This window comes from Ochlerotatus camptorhynchus, unplaced genomic scaffold, assembly GCF_037179485.1.
Source record: "Ochlerotatus camptorhynchus isolate MF236.1 unplaced genomic scaffold, CSIRO-AGI_Acam_v1.1 ptg000434l, whole genome shotgun sequence".
In the NCBI taxonomy this organism is placed as follows: domain Eukaryota; kingdom Metazoa; phylum Arthropoda; class Insecta; order Diptera; family Culicidae; genus Ochlerotatus; species Ochlerotatus camptorhynchus.
The window spans coordinates 6,130,137-6,148,635 of record NW_027040920.1 but is presented as its reverse complement, the minus strand read 5'-3'; the positions used below and the strand labels follow the sequence as shown (position 1 = coordinate 6,148,635).

The following is an 18,499-nucleotide window of genomic DNA, read 5'->3' as shown; positions in this document are numbered from 1 at the left end:
AAACCTACTTTTATGCATTTTTATCTCTAGAGACCACAATTTTTGCCTGAACAAACTTACCATGTTTAAATATAGTCCAGGGAGTACCTTACAACTTTGCTGAAGGAAGTATGGAGCTAGAATGTCTCTAATAAAAGTAATAACTGTTGAAATATTTATGTGGTTTGAAAAATCAATCCAAAAATCGCTTTTCTGCCAACACTGCCGGTGTACCAATGGAAGTCAAATTTCAAAATGAAATAAGTTTCTTATCTTATCGATTTGGTGTATTCCGATGAATTATTTAAATGCAATTGCTCAATCTTATAAGCGTCCTTAGAGAGGGGGTGGTAGGCACTTCCGCGACCTCACTCATATAATCGAAGAAAAGCTTCAAACTGAAATAGCTTCGGTGATTCTCATCTTGTCGAGTTGGTATGTTCGTATGAGTGATTCAAAAATATGTGCTCAATATAATAGGCATCCCAAGTAACACTTGCATCATCGTTGATGATAAATGTAGCAAATCTCAGTTGTAAATAAGTTATATATTGATTGCTTAGAAAAAATCTTGTTTTAAACCCGGCGTATTGTTTTTTTTGTGAAGTATTCAACCTCTCTGACAGACACTTGTTATTTTGAAGTTATAATTCGGTATTGCATGACTCAATTACCTGTTTATAACACATTTATAACTGATTGTATTTGGTGAAAACTTGCTAGCCTTATATACAATATGTTTTTATATGTCAGTTTTAGAACCATTAGCAAACATGAATCTTGACTGTAACTTATTTATAATATGTTATTAATAAGCTATATTTCAGTTCTACTCATGCCTCCAAAAATAACATATGAAAACATGTTGTATATAAGGCTAGGAAGTTTTCATCAAATACAATCAGTTATAAATGTGTTATAAACAAGTAATTGGAGTTGCAATACTGAATTATAACTTCACTATATGATACACGTAACGTGTTATAAACATGTTTTGATAACAATTATTTCATTTCTAGATGTTTTCTACAAATTTTACTGCAATATGATGCAGCAAATTATAGAATGGAAAAAAACTTTCAGTTGTCGCAGTTCGTTATGTAGAAGAGACAAGTATGATAATCAAAAAAATGGTTGAAATTCTATTTGTTTTGCTTAAAATGTGATGTTTTCGAAATTGGAGATTTTTATACAGATTTGTTTTGTGCAATTCAATTTATTGCAAAAAGCTTTTCATAAGAGTCAATGAGTTTTTTAGAAGAAGACTGTGAAGATTCATCATAAATTTTCAACCGCACACATCGCACAATAAAATAAATAATGATGATGGAAAAATGAACAAATGCCATTCGTTGGAAGGATTGAATCCATTTAGAACATCTTCAAAACAGTAGTTGCGTTATAGTCATACTTTAGTGGTGCAAGGCAATCTTATATAACTTGACATATGTTATATATAGATCCCACCTCTTGCGCTTTTTTTTTGCTATAAATGAGTTGAATATAAGTTACTAGATGTAAATTTTCACAGCTGAGATTGTCATATATAAGTTATGTAAACCAGTTTATGACAAGCTGAGTTGCTTGGGATAGTTGGATAGAGAGGTAGGGGGGGCTTACTGTATCCTCTTCGCCCCCTCACTTATATGAGTGAAAGTAAAGCTACGGACTGAAATAATTTCGGAGTTTTCCATCTTCTCCAGTTGGTATCTAGACTAACATTTGAAATGGGGCGTAACTCCAGAATGACCGTATCGAGAAAATCGCTTCCGAATTTTGATGATTAACCCTATTTCACGACTTTCCATTTTCTGGATGATTTAATAAGCTTGACATATAGTTAAAAGTGTAATCTATCTTGCATCATGCATCACTAAAAGCTCAAAAAAAAAAGTATTCTTTGTCGTGAAATTGAGAATAAAACATCATACGCCCTGATAATTTCTTACATGTTGTTATCCCCCGGATCTTCCATCCTTTGAACTGCCAACACTGGTGATACGCCGTGGAAATACACCCTCGGGATTTTTTGTTTGTTGTTCCGCCTTGGTTCTTCGTTCGCAAATTTTAGACTAAAATGGCAAAATCATCGGCGTAACCAATCACCTCAAAATCTTGCTCCGCCAAACTTTTAAGGAGTACATCCACTACTGAAGACCACAACAAGGATGATAGTACTGCACCTTGCGGGCAACCTTTCACCGATCTAATAGCTAGTTGCGCTCAGCAGAAATTTCACGATATGTTAGCATCGCCATTATCCATTCAATAATGCAGTTATCCAAGCCATTTGCTTCCATAGCTGATCCCATTGAGTTGTAAGATACATTGTCGAATTATCCTTGAATATCAAGGAAAGCAACCACGCATATTTCTAATGGATGGCGATTAAGCCATGTCAGATAATCATAGCTTTATTGCAACTACGACTACAGGGTAGCTGAGTAAAGCGGTCCCCTTGGTTTGAACTGTCAAACATTTGTAAACAAACCCGAGCCCGTATCTGCTTCTTAACGTAAGTGTCAAGACGTTCCCCTGGGAAATAGTCAGCGTGATAAAAGTTTTGTAATATGGTGATATTACACAAATATGGACTGGGAATCGAAGCGTTTTCAAGCTGCTTAAGACACAGAAGTCGGTCAGTGAGATAACAAAGCTGCTTAGTGAGAATCGAAAGTTTTTTTGGCGTTTCAAAAAACGATTGGAGGATGGAAGTGGAGCATCAAGAAGACCTGGGTCAGGGAGACCCCGTTTTGTTCGGACACGGGCATTGATGAAGGCCGTGGCCAACAAAATTCGTGGGAATCCGGTAAGGTTTATGAATCAAATGGCCAAAGACTATCAGGTGTCGTGTATGACGATGCAAAACGTGGTTAAAAAGGATCTTGGCCTCTATCCTTCTAAACTGCAACAACGTCAACTTCTCTCAGAAGCAGCAAAGAAGAAGCGGCTGGAAAAAGCAAAGTCCTGAAGATTATTGTTTTATTTGGATGAGAAGCTACTTGACTTCGGCAAATTTAACCGTCAAAATGACTGAGTGCATCGGAGTTTGGCTGATCTCAACAACAAATTCGTCTACAGAGTGCAAAAACCAGATTCGGTGATGATTTGGGCAGCAGTTGCATCGAATGGGAAGAAATCTACTGTTTTTCGCATTCCGGATGGGGTAAAAAATAGGGAAAATAGCTCTAATGTTGGCCTATGGATCTAAGATTGGGCCCATCGCAAAAAATCTGCTATTTATCAACTTTATCTAGATGAACGCGTCATTAGGACAGTACTTATGTATATTTTTGGTCACTTCTGAAAATTTGGTCGATTGCTGAATTTATTTATGGACACAAATTAGGGGCATTTAGGCCGACATTGCATTCATTTCCCCTATATCTGAACTTTTTTCAACATGTGGGTCCAGTCGGAGTTCACAGGCACAGAAATTTTCTTCACCCAAGATTCTGCACCTGCCCACGCAGCCGAACGCGTTCAAGTGTGGTGTCAACAGAACTTCGATCATTTTTGGTTGGAAATATGGCCTCCGGATATTAACCCGCTAGATTTCGCGATGTGGGGCATCGTAGAAAGGGCGACTAATGCTAAGCCAAGAAGCAATAAGTACGCTCTTATGGTAGCTATGCAACAGGGACGATGTTTCTGAAGAAATCGTGCGAGCCAGGTGCTCCAGTGTTGCTGATCGTTTGACGAAGATTATTCGAGCAAAAGGCTCCCATTTTCAATTAGCTGATGCTGAATTAATCTACACTGATTCTCGAATATTATGATCAATTTTCGTAAAACTTACTTTTGGAATAAATGACAAGTAGTACAAGTAGCTTAAATACAAGTCGTTCTAAGGAAGATTTGTCAAGCATCATTTCCCCAGATTCAAGCATATTTTCTTGATTTATATTTTATTGTTCACATTACCAGTACTATGATAGGTGTATTTTTGGATTACGGCCATTTGACAGAAGGACATTAGGCCGACATTTTGAGATTTCAAACTCCAAGCTTACTGGAATTTTACGAACCTTTTTTTTTTCAATATCCATAAATATTTACATTGCTAATTTACAAAATGATGCATTGTGTAACAACTGAAATTGTGTATTTGACATAGTTTCTTTGAAATATGAGTTATTCGTTGGTTTAGCCTTGGTATTGTTCAACAGCAAGAGTGGGAATAGAAGCTTCTCTTCATGGCTCTTACAAGATGTCGAAACGACGAGGTTAATAAGTTTAGGATATTTTTCCATCTTATACAGTCTACTGTCCATTTCTCGATAGAGACAGATCGACATTCAGAACAGTAATTTATGAGACCGTCCACAATGCTGAGTTAAAAATTGTTTCAAACTACTCGACACCCAAGTAACAATTTAACAGCCTTTTGGCTTTCATTCTGATTTATTGTGGTTTTATAACGGCAATAAGCAATCCTTTTAGTTTATATACAGCTATTAAAAGTGCGAAACATTATTAAATAGTAGTTCAGTTTTATGCTGTTAAAAAAAAAACCTTTTAAAGCCCAACGAGAAAATCAGAAAATGTATGGTTTTAAAAATGAATTTAATGCAGCACTCTATCCCTTCATAAAACTGTTCAGTAAATCAATCGGGATTTGATTTATTGATGGCACAAAAAAATACTCCATAAAGGTGTTTTATCATTATAAAAGCAATTATAAAACCGTTCGGTTTTAAACGGGATCAAAAAGCATATATTGATGCGTTTTGGTGTAAGTGAAGTGTATCACAAAACCTCCCACTGTTTACAAATAAAACTTAAAAGATGGATCCGCCTAGAGATAGAGAAAAACATAATCGAGTGGGGCTTTCAAATGCAGAATCACAAGGAAATGCCAAAAGATAATCGAGTAATAATTCTAGCAATGCTTTTCAAAGGAAGAGAAAAGGAATCCAATCTCAGAACTTTCTGGGAGGTCTCGCAGCTCCTACAAAATCGGTCAACAACAACAGAGCAGCCGAATGCGGTTTACGAAGCACAGGAAGCCGTCAAATTAGACGCTTAAAATTGATGGGAATACACAGTATATTGTAAATTGCAGCCTGCTCCAGAAATAACGCTGAGATGATGATCCGAATAGCATCAGTGCCAAACTAGGACTGCGACAAACTGCTGACGGGAAACTTAAGAAACTGTCCGTCAGCTGGAAATTGGCTACCTTCCGCACCATAGCAACGATTTCATTCGGCGAAAGGGTTAACTGTTGTAAAAATTCCAAGCTCGCATAAACTTCATCGCTTCATCCGGAAGAAGGAAAACTTTTCAGGAACGATTGAGCTTCCACCTGTTCCAAGTTACGTAAATTAACTTCCTGAGTAACTGCTTCCAATATATGAATTGCCCTTATCAAGGATGTCACGCAACTTGTTGATCCAACCCTGGAGTAGAACATTGTAGCAATGATTGCACAACAAAACTATCGAAAGATTATCAAATTTTGACGTTTAACTTTTTCCAGGCAACTTTGCCACCATTAATGGCTTCAGATAAAAACAATTCAGTCTGCAAAATATCTTCATAAAAGCCACATTAAAATGTTTTGCATTTGTTAGCGATTGCATGAAAGCAAAACAGCTTTTTCACAAATGACCTATGAAAAATCAATGTTTATGCTATGCTATAGTAGCCTCACAGACAAACAGACGTAACACTTTGAAAAACTTGTTCTTGAAAACATAGTATCTCAAAACATATAACCTCAGTAACGACATCTATCTGGCTTCTCGCGGGAAACAAGCTTGCTCGCTAACTCGTAAACAATATTGCATAAAATTTCTATAGAATATATAGAAACGTCAAAGTGATCCGATGCCAGCGCTGCGGCGAGTAGTTCACGGAACTGATAATATTCAAATCAACCGTTAAATGCATGAACGAAGATACACAATGAAGAGTTACGTCTGTTTGTCTGTGGTAGCCTTGTAGTCAGGCATGGAAAATCATTTGCATTCATTTCGTGCATTCATTTACATTCATTTGCCCCTTACTTTTTTCATCAACATCATCTGCAAAATGATGTACGTAGCTTTGGTAGGTTTTGTTATTAGCTACAAGTTTTGTTAACAAGTCAAATCCGTATCTCTGATGCCTGATGAACCAGAGTGAATAGCAAAACCTACAAAAGCTCTATACATCATTTTGCGGAATGCTGTTGATGAAAAAAGTTAGAGGCAAATGAATGTAAATGAATGTGTGAAATGAATGTAAATGGTTTTCCATGCCTGCTTGTAGTACTTCATGGGCAGTTTTAAAACTTGAAACTGTCCAAAATGAAAGTGCAACACGATCAGCACAACGCATACTTTTAAATCGTATTTGGTATTCAGGTGTTTGAAACATGCCTCAAATGAAAGAGGAGCACCTAAAATTTCGTGTGTTGGGTGTTTCATTGATAGGGTTAACTACCCCATTTCCGGCCTATTAAGCACAACCCGCATTTATTCTTTCTTAATCTAGCGCAGTTTAGCACCAAACGGAATGTTATTATTACTGAAAGCTTCCAAATTTATTAAACTTTTAATATGTACCGTAAGATTTGATAAAGAGAAACCAATCGTTGAGATATTATCAAAAGTCTAACACTGCTTCTTGACGCCAAACTCGGCCTACGGATTCTAAACTCGGCCTAACGCATTGAAACGCCATTGAAACGCCAATGAATTCACTTCGGCCTATCGGATGATGATAAAAATTGATTCGGTCGGAGCGCTTCTTTTGTTTTTGGGAATTATGGGTTCTCATTGACTTAGTTCCGCAGCTTATTAACTAAAGTATCGTACCAAACGCATAATTGACTTATTAATTCTGAAATCATGGTTATATTTTAAGTTTTCTGCTCGATAGGCCCAAAATGGGCGATTAGCCCGAAGTAGTTCTCTACCCTACTATTTTTTTTCAATGTTAATGTTGTTTTGCCAGAGAAACCGTCAATCAAGCTACATCTGAGAATTTTTCGCCAGAGATATTACCAAAAGTCCATGAAATTACAACCTATAGGCAAATTAAGATTCGATCCACACCACCAAAAGACAGCTTCACTAACTCATTAATACCCTCCCTCCCAACCAACACAAAACTAATCTGTTTAGTCAATCCAATGAATTCAACGGAATCAGCCCATCACCACCATCACCAACAACAAAAACACCACCACCACCAGCAGCAGCAACAACAACATCATCATCAACAGCAGCAGGTTCAACAGCATCACCACCAGCAACAACAACAACAGCAGCATCAACAACAACAACTACAACAACAACAGACCAACGCCGCCGTCACAAAGCACGTCAGTGCCCCGATCGACAAACCACTATCGGCTACCAACGGTCTTCCGGCTGGTCAGAACATTTGCTCCGCTTGTGATCGTCTCATTGTGTAAGTGTGCAAACAAGCCTATACGGAAGGACCTCCAAAATCTGGCGTACACGTCTCTGTGTGTGTGTATGTGTGTGTGTCTTCGAGAGCGATGAATGAAAGTGTCAAGATATTTCCTATTTTCAGCTAGCTTTACAGACACGACTAATCTCCGAAACAGCGCTGCCGCTACCGTAATGTGTGATTTCGTTTCCGATATCTTCGACTTCAATGCCACCATCGATCGTCGAGTAATGAACTTTCTCTAATTGCAGCACCCAGTTGTAAATAATGATCTTCCACGTGTCGTTCTAATCGTGTTCATTGTTCTCTTCTCCCCCTACCACCTCTTCACGCGCCGTTTGCCATTGGTCATACCTGTGTAAATATGACATATGGGTTTTGTTGTGTATAAAATCAAAATATTTTCTAAACCAAAACTTTTGCTCTGCACCAAATTGTGTGAAAATCAAAACAAAAACCAAAACTAGTGCGGAAATTAGATGACACCTTCTCAAACAAATCTCATTATTCAATCCACAAATTGGAATCAGCTTCTTCGCACTTCTATGCGACCCAAAGTCACGCGATCGGTGGCTATGCCACTGCGGGCCGTCTACCGGTAGGTCCCCTGACTAAACCCAGGTCGCCCGTTCCGCCACAAATGCACCATCCGCACCCGCAGCCGCAGACGCAGCCCCAGCAGCTTCAACACCCGCTGCCGAAACCACCGATGATGGCATCCCCGATGGCGGCCCCTGCTCCAGCACCGACCTCCGCACCAGCTCCCGCTCCAGTTCGACCAGCTCCGCAGACTGCCCCGAGGAGCGGCATTCCACCAAGGACTCATCCAGAGTAAGATTACTAGCAGGACATTCCGTTTTTTCTTTTTTCGAATCGCCTTGGGCCATCCCAAAGCTCGCCATTCACAGAGAGGAGTTGTATATTATTTTTTTCATGATCCGATATTGTTTACTGATTTATTATCCACTGAATTGCATGCGTGTGCCTGTGCTAAATGAATGTTCGAGAGAGAGAGAGAAAGAATCTACTCCAATTTTGGACGGTTACTTCAAAATCCCTGCCAAATGTTAGCTGCATGAGTTTAATGATTCGTTTTGTTATATTTTCTGATTCCCGTACGAAAAAAAAAATATGCAAATGTTGTGTTGAATTTGTTCCTATCTGTGACACACTTCGAAAAACATGAAAACGAATTCAACACTATCAATCGAACGAACATCGACCATCACGTTCCACAACCACCACCACCCACCACCCCCAACAACAACAACACCACCCACACACCGACCACAGTGGCGTGTTCGTGCGCATCAAGGACAAGAACCTCCACTCCGATTGCTTCAAGTGCGCCACCTGTGGATCGTCGCTCAAGAACCAGGGATATTTCAACCTGAACGACAAGTTGTACTGCGACATCCACGCCCGGTTGGCGGCTCTCCAGAGCCCACCACCCGGCACCAACGGAATGGTCCCGATCACGATCACCAAACCGTACGTATGAATGATGCCTCTGGCACTCGCTCTCCTCTCTCTAGGGAATAGAAGGGGATCCATCCCTGAATAATGCATTCTTGCATGGAGCACATCTGCCTGCCGCCCGTACATCGCACTACTCTCCAAAAAAAAAACCCATCACAATCTTCTGAGCCGTGCTCTCTTCTATACCTTCTGACTGTTTACACACTGTTCTATTGTTCTTTCTCTTGCTTCTCTGTCTTTCTTTCGTTTTCTTCTTTTTATCTTTCTTTTCATACTGGCTTCCTTCCATCAGCGTACCTTGCGAAACCGTTCTAATAGACAACTACATGCTATCAGTAGTGTAGAAAGCTCATGGAACTGAGTGTGTAGAACAGTGATAGTGTTGTTGTGTTTTTTTAGTGATAGTGATCGAGACTCGACCAACAACAAAAAAAAAAAACCGTGTGATGAAAACGATTCTAGTCGCTTAAGTAGGATTTAGGTTGCATAAAGGTGACAAAGTATTACGAAAGGTGGTGCTATTTATCACTTTTCACCTGTAGATATAAATTAAGTACCACGAAGCATCGATTCCGATATCGATGGTTGTAATTTTGAAGAAGAGTAAGTGCATTCTCGGAAGTTGAGTTGTTAGTTTGATTGTTTTTCATTCATGGAGATGATTTCATGAATCGTCATCCATTTGTTCATGATGTTTCATTTCTGCTCATTTAGTTTTCCGTATCAATTCTTCATTAACGTTGCGTTGTTTGATCATACAATCCATTTAATGATGTTACTTATGTGCCAAACATTTCTCTTAAAAAGATTTGTTTTACAAATCGACATGTTAACAGACTGTTGCTCATAGCCAATACTTAAAATTATTCAAACATTGATTTGAGTCACGGCAACTAAAAAAAATCGGACATAGCCAACCATGTCAAATACTTCTGCCAATACTTGATATCTTCTCAAATCTAGTTACCAATTTGGAAAGGCAAAAATCTCTTAGCCACTGTCGAATTTATCGAAATAGTTTGCTCCATACCCAAACTGAGCACTATTGAATGGGTCAAATTCAAAAGTTATGCAAATTATTGTAAATTTGATCTAAGGATCGACTCAAAAATAAGCAACGGTTTCAAATTTCCCAGCCTTTTTCGGATACACGAGAATCGGACAACAGCTGTAGCTCTTCCCAGTAATTGTTGGAATTCAGAAAATCCTCTAATCCTGTAACCGGATTGAGGACCATATAAGATCATGATTGTTTAAACAGCAAAGTTTTAACTAACTAACCTCTCCAGGAGACTCTTTAAAAATCCAAACAGAAATTCCTCCCGAAAGATTTTGCAAGTCCAAAAGTATCTCTGACCTCACCCGTAGGGTTCTTTCACCTTTTCCCGGAGGATTTTTCGATCAAGTTATTTTCCAAGAACAGTCAACTCTCTACAACTCGATGATTTCTATAACTATGCCGTCCCATGCATCGTTCTCTCCATGAGTCGATATTTCCACAAGTCTATGTCTCCTTTGGTCGATGATCTATGTAGTGATTCTATAACTCGACATGTCAAAGGTAGAGCTTCTGAATTACTTGATGTTGATCAAAGAAACTGTAAAGACATGATAACTGATGATCATATTGAGTACCCAGGACCCATAGACCACATCAGAACATATTCCTGGTGTTTCGGAGAAATGGTGCGTAGCATTAATTTATGCCAGGACCTATATATATCAAAAAAGGCGGATGCTGGGTTGTTAGACCTAAAGTCAGTTGGCCGAATGGACATTAGGCTGAACGACCATTAGGCGACGAAAACATGCTGGTTAGATTCTTATAGGAATTTAATGCATTGTGTTATAGAAATATTTAATTTTCCTCGTTATTTTCTTTCTTTCAATGAACGTACAAAATAAATTTTAAAAGTTCATTGGTTTGAATTGATTTTTTTCAGGTTCTTATATATGAATATTTTTCACAAATTTGAAATTTTATCACTTTTTTAAAACTGCTGTTCCTTTTTTCCTACACAGTTCAAAAAAGTAGTGTAAATTTCTGTTTAGTATGATGCACATAAATGGAGCGTCACATATCATATAAGTTTACATTATATATCATGTAAAGTTCTGAGACATTTCATGCAATGTAGCAAATATTGCATACAAAAGCCCATTGTTGTAAATAACATTGTTTACAAGTTGCTCGGTTGCGTGAAATGAAATACAAGTTTACGTGAATGAATGTTTACATCGCTATTAAAATTCAGAATTTTTATCTGTGTAGGTATTTTCCAAGCTTACAGATTTGAAAAACATCAAGATTAAGGACGTTGCATAATTTGTAGGCTCATGAAATTGTATGGTAATTTCTAAAGAAGTAAATCCAAAAGAGTTCTGGGAAGAACTGTGAGGAAAACATCAAGTGCAATCTGCTTTCAATGTAGTCCTGAGTAACTCCAGATTCTATGTGAAATCTGAATACTAAGGAAGTTTTGAGTAAAATTCCAAGTAAACTCTGAACAGAATACAAAAAAAAAATGTCAATGAAAACCAATACGAATGTCTGAAGTTAATTCACAAGGAATTCTGGAGAGGACTCCAAGGGAACTCGAAGAAGAATTCCGATGGAATTCTAAGGTTTATTTCAAGAAGATTCAGGGAGAAAAAGATTATAGACTGTATTCGAAAAAAATTTGAACACACAAAATACAGCTTTCCCCCGAAAAACGCGTTACCCACTGAGTTCTACCCACCGCTTTGTCTCGGTGGGTTTTTAACCATGCGCTCTGATGTTCTGCGAGTGACTAGTTCTCCATTGGCTCTACTAATATGCAAAAAAAAATCAGACCGACTGGTTGAAATCCTGCCGAGAAAAAGCGGTGGGTGCAACTCAGTGGGTGACGCGTTCTACGGGGGATAGCTAAAGGTCGTAAATTTTTTTCTTAAGTCCTATTCTCTTCAAACTTTCTGGAAATGAAGTACTATTTACTATATGGTTATGTTTGGCCATAATTGCTTTATTGAACCTCCTCTCCCAACCCAAACGCCCGCACCTTTGCCTTGATCCCTTTCATCTAGTTTTGGACAATAATAAGGCCGACTTCTAAATAGAAACTTTCTTTTTTTTATAAATGCGTTTATTTTTCCAGGCTCATTTGCCATAGCTTTGCGGAGCCGATATTCATTGTTTAGGTTACAAAATTTCTTAAAACTAACGTTAGTAAAGCGGGGGCCGATTACTCGCGGCTATCTCGAGGTTAGGGGTAACAAATTGTAACAAATGGATGGCAGGGTAGGGATTGAGAACACAAGGTTTGGAGAGCAATGTGCTCTTGATCTCGAACTAAGCGACCAACTGACGGAAAAGACAAACATGGGGGTACACCGATGGGCATCTGACAACTTGGGGGAACACAAGATGACACTAACTACTAAATCCTCAGATCTATCCGTTTTAAAAACACATAAATTAAATTGCAATAGTCGAGATCTCGGCTCGCCAAGATGTCTCTAACGGGCCGCATAGATTGTTTTTCTCGGGCCCTGAGGGATGCGGATAACTCGGATCTAGCAACACAATGGAGGGTGCATGACCAAAGCACGTGGTCGATATCGTGATAGCCACTACCACAAGCGCACAAATTGCTGCCTACGAGCCCGATTCGGAAGAAATGCGAGTCTAACGAGTAGTGATTAGACATGAGCCTTGACATGACACGTATAAAGTCACGGCTCATGTCCAATCCTTTGAACCATGGCTTGTTCGATACCTGTGGGAGAATAGAATGTAACCATCTTCCCAGATCACTCTCATTCCATTTTTGTTGCCAAAATAGAAACTTTCAACCACACTTTCTTTAAATCGAGTTAATTTTCATTCACTTTTGGGGTTTTACGGAGGTTTGCCAATGGCACAAAATTTCTCGATAGGGCGAAGTTCCGGAGTGTTTGGAGGGTTGACCTCATTTGGTACAAAAACAATATTATTGATTTTGTATCAATCTGGCCCGTCTTAGGCATAGTGGCAAGACGCCAAATCCGGTCAAAACAGTGTCGGGCCTTCGTGAGACCTCAAGAAGGGCAGAAGTCGCTTTTGGAGGCATTCGTCCTTGTAGATGGGGACTGTGGCTGACTCATTTAGTCACATCCGCAGATCCGCTTTTTCTTGATCCAAAGCCATCACTGTAACCACTCAACGGATTTTGATGCAACTCTGCCGATGTATAGTAGTGTAAAATTACTTTTAGTTTATGAAGAGCTTTGAGTGGGTTGGTTTATTTCCTTGAAATTCAGTGGTTCAGTGGTGTTGAGTACTTGGCACTGATGAAGTCTGCAAGTAGTAGACGAAATACGCGTATCTGTCAAAAGATAAGCAATTATAAGGGAATTTGAAGGAAATAAACCAACCCACTCAAAGCTCTTCATAAAGGGATTCCGTTAAGAGGTTCGACAAATTTAAAGGATACTTTTAGTTAAAAATTCAGCCACTTTTATTCACACGCTAAAAAGTTGCACATAATGGATAAGATTTTAAAAGAAGTCCAAAAAATTTTCAAAGTAACTTGCAAAAGAATTCCAGGAAGCTTCTGACTTGAATGCCAAATATTTTTTTAATTTTAATTTATGGAATTCATTACTTCACTGCAAATTAATTCTTATGAAACATTCAAAGTGAGTAGAATTCCAAGAGAAGGAGTAAAACTCATAGGGCATTCTGCAATGAATTCAAAGAAAATTCTGAAAACAATTGCAACAAATTTTCTTACTGAGGAGCACTTCAAGGTAATTCCAAGGAAAATTTCGTGGAAATTGAATTCTGAGGATGATTTTGAACGAAATTTTACGGAAATCATAATCATGTTCCGGTGATAATTTTTAGGGAATTCAAAGGATTGTTCCAAGGGAATTGTGAGGAGCATTTAAAAGAATTTATGGTAGTCATGAGCAGAATTAAAATTGAACTCCTTGAAAAATTCCATAGGTGAATGCTGAGGAGAACTCAAAGTTTATTTTTCGAAGAAATTTCCAGGAAATTCCTAGTTTATATTGCATATATTACACTTTGCAACAAATCTGAACTTTTGTTCTTAATTTAATTCGTTCGGTTGCAATATTCAAATGATGTTATATGAAAATGCCTGCAGTTGCCTGTTGAACTGTGTTCGTTATTTTACCCAGCAAGGTCTACACTAATCACTGTAAAAAATTGGCTGCTACTTTTTGCTATATTTTGAGTAATTGACATTTTTATGCAGCACATTTTTGAGACATTTATGTTAATAACTTTATAATAAAGCATGATATATAAAGTTATGGGTATTAATTGGATGAGTCAAACCATTTGATAATTATCAGAGTATAAAACTTATACATTTGACGTATATAGGTGAAAAAGGGAAAAACGCAATTTTAGAGGTTAGTTTTCCTAATTGCCCGAAATCTCACTTAATGTGAGTCATAGAGTTTCGATGTCTTCGAGAACATTTCTCAACACTTCAAATTACACAACTTTGCCAAAAAAACCATTCGGCTACGATGCTCCGTTCAAAAGATAGACTCGAGCGCCACCTATTTGGCGTAAAAATGAACTAATATGAAACTTTCAAAAGATGGCGCTTTTAACATTGAGCAACTTTGTTGAACATTGTATCGCTGTAGAAAGTAAACCAACGGTGCTAGAGGTTTTGGCCACGCGAATGGCTTCGCTGCCTCACTGTGCGGCGCCGACTCGGATTGAACCCAGGCTCATTGTCATTGTCATTGTCATTGGCTCATCATATGTTTGAATTGAAAAAAGAGAAAACCTACCTAACTACGAGTGTAACTTAACCTTAACTTAACTTAATCACGTATGATCTGATCAGTTGATCTCAGACAGGTGTCTCTGAACCTTTCCAGGATAAAAACTCTCCGTTCTTCTAATGTCTGAATTCCAGCCAGGAGGTGGATCTCAGAATTTCTAGTTCGCGGGGGACTGTTTTGGCTCATCCTAAGCAGGCTTGCGTCCACTCACTTGCTATAAAAAATGGTTTTTCGGAATTATGAAATCATTAGATATTATAATGATAGTTAGTAGCTGTAAGTCACAAGATAAGGTGGTAAACTAGGTGTTTGACACATAAAACCTGTCATTATTGCTTTCAGTGCATCACAATCAGCGATTTTAAGATTCGTGAGCACTAGACTGATGCAAAATTTGAAGTTTTTGCTCCACAGTGCTTAAACGGTTCCAAATCGGGTCCTGGTTAGCCTCCCAAAATTTGAACTACTTTAGTAAGAAACTAACTTGGCACAAACCATTTCAAGTTTATATGGGAATTACTATGGGAAAACTTATGTTTTTGTTCATATCGATCTAACAGTTCACCACATCACTATGCTTTTAAAAATCACAGCTGTGATTGTAGCAAATTTTCTCAGCTACAACTTTGGTGAAAATCACTTTTCAATCAAAAGTAAGGAACAAAAGTTATTAACGGTTTAAGTTACTGATGTCTTATGATTATGCTCAATCAACTGTTCAGCAGGCAACATTGGTGTTTCTGGTGTAAAGAATAGAGCACAAATATCATGGCTACTATGTCACACTGCAGAATACAGTGTTGCTCACATAACAGCTGCTTGATCATGCCATAAGATTATCAATCTCTTAAACAATTAATAACAATTTAATTTGACATTTGTCTGAAAAACAATTTTGCGCAAAGTTGTAGCTTAGAAAATTTCCCGTAAGAATAGTTATTGAAATTTTCGAAAAAGCAATATGGAAAATGGGAAGAAGACAATGAACAAAAAGTTTGGTTTTCCCATAGGAATTTCCATATAAACTTCGAATAGTTTGTGCCTAGTCAGTTTCTTTCCAAATGAGTTTAAATTTTGGGAAGCTAATCAGGACCTGATTTGAAACCGTTTGAGCAGTGTGGAGCGAAAATTTCAAATTTTGCATCAGTCTAGTGAGCACTCACTCTGAGTGAACGCTCACGAGTCATAAATTCGCTGATTGTGACGCACTGAAAGCAAAATTTACAGGTTTTATGTGTCAAATACATACCTTCCAACCACTTCTTGTTCCTGATAAGTACAAACTTTCATAATAGCATCCAATGATTACATAATTCCGAAAAACATTTTTTATAGCGAAGTGAGTGGAAGTAACCCTGATCCTAAGGATCTTGTCCTGGATTCTTTGGAGTTTAAGGTGATGGCATTTGGCGCAACTCTCCCATATTGGCATACCGTACTCGATTACGGGAAGGATGATTTGTTTGTAGACAGCAAGCTTATTTTTCAGGGATAGGGTAGACCTCCTGTTGATGAGTGAATACAGTGATCCTATTAAGATGTGTTTCACTTGGTTTTCGTTTTGTCAACGTGCTCCTTGAAAATCAGCTTGCTGTCTAGTGTTAAGCCGAGGTTGACTACCATTTTCGAGCATTCCACCACTGTGTCGCTTAGGCAGATCTTATTATTCTCCGATGGAACACGTCTGGGAGATTTAGAGTGTGGAAAGATGATGACTTGGGTCTTTGCTGCGTTGCTACGGATCTTCCGACTGTTGAAATATTCATCCCTCTCAGAAGTTTGGCAGTCAGAGCTCCGATGACCCAACCCTTGTAGACGATGGATGTGTCATCTGCGAACAGAGACAACTATCCACCATCAGGGAGAGCCGGCATATCGGAGGTGAACAGGTTGGATAGAATGGGGCCAAGGATGCTTCCTTGTGGAACCCCAGCACCGATGTTGAAAGCATCCGATGTGATGCCATTCAGAGAGACTTGGTACGTCCTGTCCGATAGATAGTTATTTATTATCTTCACTAGGAAGATTGGAAGACCGTACTGCTGCAATTTGAACACCAGGCCATCATGCCAGACATTGTCGAACGCTTCAACGTCCTGGATGGGAAATCTTATTGCATAAATAGGGGTTCCAACATCCAAAGTGAAATAACACATCGTGTGGCATCAATATACATTAGACTGATGCAAAATTTGAAATTTTTGCTCCACCGTATTCGAACGGTTTCAAATCGGGGCCTGATTAGCCTCCGAAAGTTTAAACTCAATTGATAAGAAACTGACTTGGCACAAACCATTTGAAGTTTATATGGAAATTAGTATGTGAAAAGGAAACTTTTTGTTCATTGCCTTTTAGTACTTTGAACTGTTAACAAATTCTAATGCTATTCTTATGGGAATTTTTATCAGCTACAACTTTGCAGAAAATCGTTTTTCAGCCAAACGTCAAATTAAATAGTTATTAATTGTTTAAGAGATTGGCAAGATTAAGCAACTGTATTGTGGGCAACACTGTATTCTGCAGTGTGGCATAGTAGCCATGATTTTTGTCCTCTATTCTACGCGACATAAACACCAATGTTGCCTGCAGAACAGTTGATTGAGCATAATCATAAGACATCAGTGACTTGAATCATTAATAACTATTGTTCCTTATATTTGATCGAAAACTGGTCTTGAACAAAATTGTAGCCGAGAAAATGTTCAACAAGCTCAGCTATAATTTTCTAAAGTTGAGTGAACTGGTGAATTTTGAGATAGATATGAACCGAAATTATGGTTTCTCCATAGTAATTCCCATATAAACTTCAAATGGTTTGTGCCAAGTCAGTTTCTCACTAAATGAGTTCAAATTTTGGGAGGCTAATCAGGGCCCAATTTGGAACCGTTTGAGTACTTTGGAGTGAAAATTTCAAATTTTGCATCAGTCTAATATACATGTTGAATGTTGAAATATTGAGCTCGTGATAGACAATGTTCGCCCTTGGATTTAATGTGTGGATAAAATATATGTGGAGGATACTATTTTTATTTCATTGTAGCTTGTTTAACAATAATATCCGGGGACAACTGAACGGTAAAGTCCCTGACTAATTTCGTTAGGTTATCGTGCACTTTTTTTTTACCTGAATATGCATCGAAAGGAAATGGTTTCCACTTCTTTAAACATCGATATAGGAATTTTTATTACTTCCTATCGGCGGAACAGTGCCATCTCTGTGAAAATAGCCTGACAATATGATTCATTAAGTTGTAAAGCCATCCACGAAACTTGGGGGCTCACCCTCCAAATGATAGCCATGGATGTTAAAAAAAAAACTTTTGTGTAGCAGCAACTCTGTAAAACGTGATTTAGAGGTAGTCTCAATGAAGTAGATTTTTCATAGTCATAGATGAACAAATATTTCTAATGCATCGAAATTTAGTGCAACTCACCCCTTTTATATGTTGTGCACATTTCTTAGGGACTTTTATACATTACTAGCATTATTCCTAAATTCCCGAGTCATTTATGAGGGGTCGTAGAGTTCTTTGCATCTCTCTTAAGTAAATGTTGGACTAACATACCTTTCCTATCGCTACCAGCTGTAAGGACGTGTCCAGGACAATCCTTAACTGTAGGATCGGGATATGTCTTTACAGGGAGATAGTATTTATTTCCTACTTAGTATCTGTCCAGTAATAGATATCCGCTCGCTCTTAATAGATTTTAATTCGTACCACCTACGATATTGTGCAACTTGTTCGATGCTAATGCTAATTCTAACTCCTTAGGAACCTTTATATATGATAAAAAATTGTCACAACCATTTAGCATTTGAATTTTGTCATGATTTTTTTTTTCAATT

At 38.1% G+C, this 18,499-nt stretch overlaps 1 protein-coding gene across 11 annotated transcripts in view; it reads left to right on the top strand.

Annotated features, from left to right (window-relative positions):
- LOC135711662 (PDZ and LIM domain protein Zasp-like) overlaps positions 1–18,499 on the top strand; it is a 204,320-nt gene that overhangs the window by 152,736 nt on the left and 33,085 nt on the right. For 8 of the 11 annotated variants that reach the window (XM_065234547.1, XM_065234548.1, XM_065234554.1 and 5 more), the window contains exons 9-10: positions 7,092–7,380; positions 8,677–8,874. In XM_065234547.1, coding sequence (XP_065090619.1) covers positions 7,092–7,380; positions 8,677–8,874 — 487 coding nt within the window. Of the gene's footprint in view, positions 1–7,091; positions 7,381–7,913; positions 8,215–8,676; positions 8,875–18,499 lie in introns of all 11 variants that reach the window. The other 3 variants (XM_065234555.1, XM_065234553.1, XM_065234549.1) reach the window with 2 other exon arrangements.